We start from the raw sequence: 4,735 nt of genomic DNA, 5'->3' as shown, positions 1-4,735 counted from the left end.
TGCAGAAATTGTGGAATTGGGGTATGTTTTGCTGTGTATACTTTCAACAACAATCAAAAATAGAATGAATTATTTTTAAAATGTATGGGGTGGATAGAGGTGCTGTCTGGGCAAGAAAGTGGGGAGGGGGCTTGAATGGCTGCAGCAGGTCCCCCAGATCCCAGGGGCAGGAAGTGCAGCCGCCTCCACGGTGCTGGTCGTTCTGGATCCCACCAGTGTGCTGTGTCTGGGGCAGCTCCGGCTTTCCCAGCTCTGTTCACACGGCCTGTCCCCCACTTGCTGGCTCACTTGCTCACTCTCATGCTGTCTCTCGGCTGCTGAGAGTTCGATTGGGGTGGCATTGACTCAGCTGCTTCCTGCCCATCTCATCCCTCACCCTACCTCCCAGCTGGGCTCTTGCTGGTAGCCCACAGATGGGGCAAGGCATTTCTGTTCCCCAAGTAGAGTCTGGGTCTCCTGGTGTCATGAGAGAGGAGACCGTGGCTTGGCTGGCTTTGAGTCTGGTGGGCCTTTCTTCTGGGGTCAGGCTCATGGGGTGCAGACATGGCTGTCTGGAGCTGACCCTTCAGCAGGGGGCTGTGGGCAGCGATAGTTCCCACAGAAGGAGACTTTGGGCAAGTGGGCACCCAAAACACGTCTCTGCACCTGTGTGGGCCTGGAGTCACTGGGAGGCTGTTCTCCCCCTCCTCTCTTCGAATGCCCAGTCTCTCTCTGCTGGCATAGCCATCCCGTGATGCACTGGACCAGTAAAAACCAGTTGCCATCAAGTCAACTCTGACTCATGGTGACCCCATGTGTCAGAGTAGAACAGTGCTCCATAGGATTTTCAATGGCTTGAATTTTCAAAAGTAGATCATCAAGCCTTTCCTCCAAGGTACCTCTGGGTGGACTTGAACCTCCAACCTTTCAGTTACCAGCCATGATGCATTGGCGAGAACCCCGAATGGGAGGGGAGGTGCTGGATTTGAGAGCCGTGTCAGGGCGTGCACAAGTCCCTCCCCGTCCCCAAACCCCACTTTCTGAGGGATGTAGTGGGGATCTGCATCAAGGATCTGAAAAATACCTCTCTGTTTTGACGCATTCTACCCTCCTTTCAGCCTCTCTCCTATGGAAATACTTTGTGAAGTGGAAATGACTTTAGGTACAAAGATATTTATTGCAGCATTGTTATTAATTGGAAAGGGGCAGGGATAAAACTCAAATGTCTAATGAAAGGGGATGGGCTGAGGAAATCCCATTACGTCCACTGAATAGCACACTCTGCAGCCATGGTGGAGGGGTGATTGGGAAGTGGTAGCAACACTGGGAAATCTTCCATGTATCAGTAAGTAAAAGCAGAAATGTTGTTGTTCTTGTTGGATGCCGGCTTGTCAATTCCAGCTCATAGAGACCCTATAGGACAGAGTAGAACTGCCCCATAGGGTTTCCAAGGCTGTAATCGTTATGGGAGCAGGTCGCCAGGCCTTTCTCCCGCTGAGCCACTGCTGGATTCAAACTGCTGATGGGTTGCAAAATTCTATCTATAGCTATATAAAAAAATACAAATGGAAACTACTGTGTAACAAAGAATGGTTGTTAAAAAAAAAAAGAAGAAGAAGAAGAATGATTATTTTCTGGGTGTGCTGGTCTTTCTCTTTCTCTGGTTTCCAAAATTTCTTCCGGGAACGAACACATATTACTTTTGTGATGAGAGAGATCATAACCCAAGAGAGACGAATGGAGACGGCTCTCTCCAGCGCCCGCCCGGCCTCAGCCCGCCCCCATCTCTGTCTCGCAGGCTTTGGGAACCACCACTGCAGTGCCTGTCACCGGTCCTCAGGTCAGCTCCTTGCAGAGGTTGGCCGGGCAAGGAGCAGCAGTGCTACCTCAGGTAAGCCGGCCCTCGGCAGGCCGCGGGCTGTCTGTTGTCTGCCTATTCCTCCCTGGATTCCTGTCTGTCTCCGTCTGCTGCTGCGGCTGTAACACAAACAGCACGAGCGAGTGGCTTGAAGGAACAGACGCTGACTGTCTCGTAGTTCTGGACGCTAAAGTCCACCTCGGGGTCTCGGCCGTGTTGAGGCCTTCCTCCTCGGCTGCCCCGGTGTTCCTTGGTTCCTTGGCGATCCTCACGTGGCATCTGTCTTCCCGGTGTGTGCTTGCTGCTGTGCCTCATCTGCCCTTTTCGGGACTCAGAAGTGATTAGGTTTAAGACTGACCCAACACTGATACTGCCTTATTAACGTAACAAAGAAGCCCCGATTTTCAAACAGGATCACATCCACAGGTATAAGAGTTAGGATTCTGACTCATATTTGGTGGCACGCAATTCAGTCCCTAACATAATCCCATCAGGGCTGCACTCTTAGGCGGGTGCTGAGCTGGGGGGACCCCTGCTCTCGGGGTGTCTCCTCAGTGGTGCCTTCCCTCTCCGGCCTCCTCTGCCCACCCTTCAAGGAGACGATTGGACCAGATCGTGTTTTCCACGTGGGGAGGAATTTTGAAATCAAGTTAGTGGGTCATAACCAGAATTTTTTTTTTAATGAAATAAACTGGGCTAGACTAGAATAGAAAACATCAAGCGGCATCAGAAGCGTTGTTTCTCGAACCGTTTGCTCCTCTTCTGGGTCACGATGTAACGTGTGTTTTTAACTCTGGGCCACCGTGGAGGAAGTCTGAGAACCCGGAGGAGACAGTGCCTTTCGGGAGGCTGCTGGGCCCGGCGCCCTGGGCTCCCCCCAGGACGCCATGTTTCTGGGCTTGGCACTTGGCACCAGTCATTGGACCTCATAACTGTTCTGGCCTGAGCGCCTCATTTCAGGGGGTTCACACAGGAACCCGCTTCATGGTGGCTGCAAGCTTGAATGAGCCAACATGAAGCCTTTCTCACGGTGCCTGGTGCAGTGCAAACACCGATGATCATCAAGCGGCGGCCTTATTATCAGTAACTCGGCTTCACTGAGCACCTGCTGTATACGCTGTACCCGGCCAGGGTCGGCCAGCTACGTTGGTGAATGGCACTGCCCACTGCCTTCATCCTCTGGGTTAGGCCGAGCCCTCGGCCCTGGCTGAGCTGGTGTTCAGCATCCAGCAGCCTGGAAGGGCCCGGCCACCCCCACTCAGATGCCTACTGCACGCTGCGTGTGCGGCCAGGCTCAGACACTACAGGGCGAGTGGCCTCTCTCCTCCGAGCCACTGTCTCCTGGTCTGTAAGAAGGTGCTGCTAATGCGGACCTCACAGGATCGGTGTGACTTTGTGGGGTTTGGGTGTCCTGGGCTCAGTCTGTAGGGATGGTGGTCTCAGGGACGCTGAGGGGTGGACACTGGGGGCGGCTAACAGGGCACAGCGCACACTTTCTGTGTGTTTTCTCCCCGACGCCTAACCCCAGGAGGTGGCTCTCATCACCTTGTTGCACAGGTGTTTGCCCAAGGCCACATGGGTCCTAGAGGAGCCAGGACTGGCCCCGGCCTGACCCCCTCGTGGGCTGCGTGCGTCTGCACGCAAAGCCATCAGGCTCCCTTGTTTTATGTGGGCTTCTCGATACCAATCACACATGTACAGTCCCATGATTTTCACAGGGGACACACCAGCAACCCCACCAAGATCAGGGGGCAGGACTGCGCAGGGCCCGGAGCCTGCAGCCCCTCTGGCCTCTGCACCACTGCCAGGCAGTGCCCTGCAACCTCCGGTGCCGAGGCTGGCTCTGCCTGCGTTGGGCCTTGGCATGAGCGGAGTCGAACTGCACGGACCCCCTCTAACTCATCCAGCGGCTGCGCCCCGCTGCGCACCTCCTCTCTGCTCCCCCTTTTAGTTGCTCCAGAGAGCCTCAGCCCGAGCGGCTCCCCTTGAACCTCCAGGGCCGGCCGCTGCAAGCCCAGGACACGGAGCGTAGGGGGGCTTGGATGAGTGCTCTGGCCTCCGTGCAGCTGTCCCCTCACCTCTGACATGGGACGTCACAGTCCCTGGCCTTCCCTGAGTCCTGGCTCTGCTCAGGACTGTCCCTCCACACACCTGGGGAGCTATCACTCTGCCTGTGTCTGTCTGTCTGACCATGCATCTGTCCCTTCCCCCCAGGTTAGGCCAAAGACTCTGATTCCAGACAGCCTCCCAGTCACCCCAGGCCGGGACCGGCCCCCCAAGCAGCCCCCAGCGTTCCAGAAGGCCACTGTGGTCAGTATCAAGAACCCCAGCCCAGCCCTCCCCACTGCCAACAACACCGTTAGCCACGTGCCAGCAGGCAGCAGCCAGCCCCAGGCCCGCGCCGAGCCCACCGCCGTCGCCTCTCCTCTGAGCAGCGCCGGCGTGGCCTACACCATCCTCTCCACCTCCAGCAATGCCACCGCCATCACGCCCAGCACCGCTGTGTCTGTGGTCAGCGACAGCATCAAAGTCCAGCCCCTCCTCATCAGTGCCGACAACAAGGTGAGTGCCCCCGGGGCCAGCTCCAGGAAGGGCATGCCACACCCACAGGCAGCACCCTGTGCAGTGGTCCAAGAGGGGCTGGAGGAATAAGACCTGGGCTGAACGAGGCTGGCCAGGTGATGGAGTGAATGAGCAGGGATGTGAGTGGATGATGAAATGGATGGATGGATGGATGGGTGGGAGAGTGGGTGGATGGATGGGTGGGTGGGTGAGTGGATGGATGGATGGATGGATGGATGGATGGATGGGTGGATGGATGGGTGGGTGGGTAGATGGATGGGTGGGTGGGTGGATGGCTGGAAGGATGGATAGATGGGTGGGTGGATGGATGGATGG

General features: G+C 56.3%; 1 protein-coding gene across 1 annotated transcript in view; it reads left to right on the top strand.

The window, feature by feature from the left end:
- Window positions 1-4,735, top strand: part of PHF21B (PHD finger protein 21B) — a 46,032-nt gene that overhangs the window by 9,375 nt on the left and 31,922 nt on the right. The window contains exons 3-4 of the mRNA XM_023734519.1: window positions 1,778-1,870; window positions 4,052-4,399. Of these exons, the coding sequence (XP_023590287.1) occupies window positions 1,778-1,870; window positions 4,052-4,399 (441 nt within the window). The remainder of the gene's footprint in view (window positions 1-1,777; window positions 1,871-4,051; window positions 4,400-4,735) is intronic.

This window comes from Trichechus manatus, unplaced genomic scaffold, assembly GCF_000243295.1.
Source record: "Trichechus manatus latirostris isolate Lorelei unplaced genomic scaffold, TriManLat1.0 scaffold00069, whole genome shotgun sequence".
Lineage (NCBI taxonomy): Eukaryota > Metazoa > Chordata > Mammalia > Sirenia > Trichechidae > Trichechus > Trichechus manatus.
This window is presented reverse-complemented; position numbering and strand designations above follow the sequence as displayed.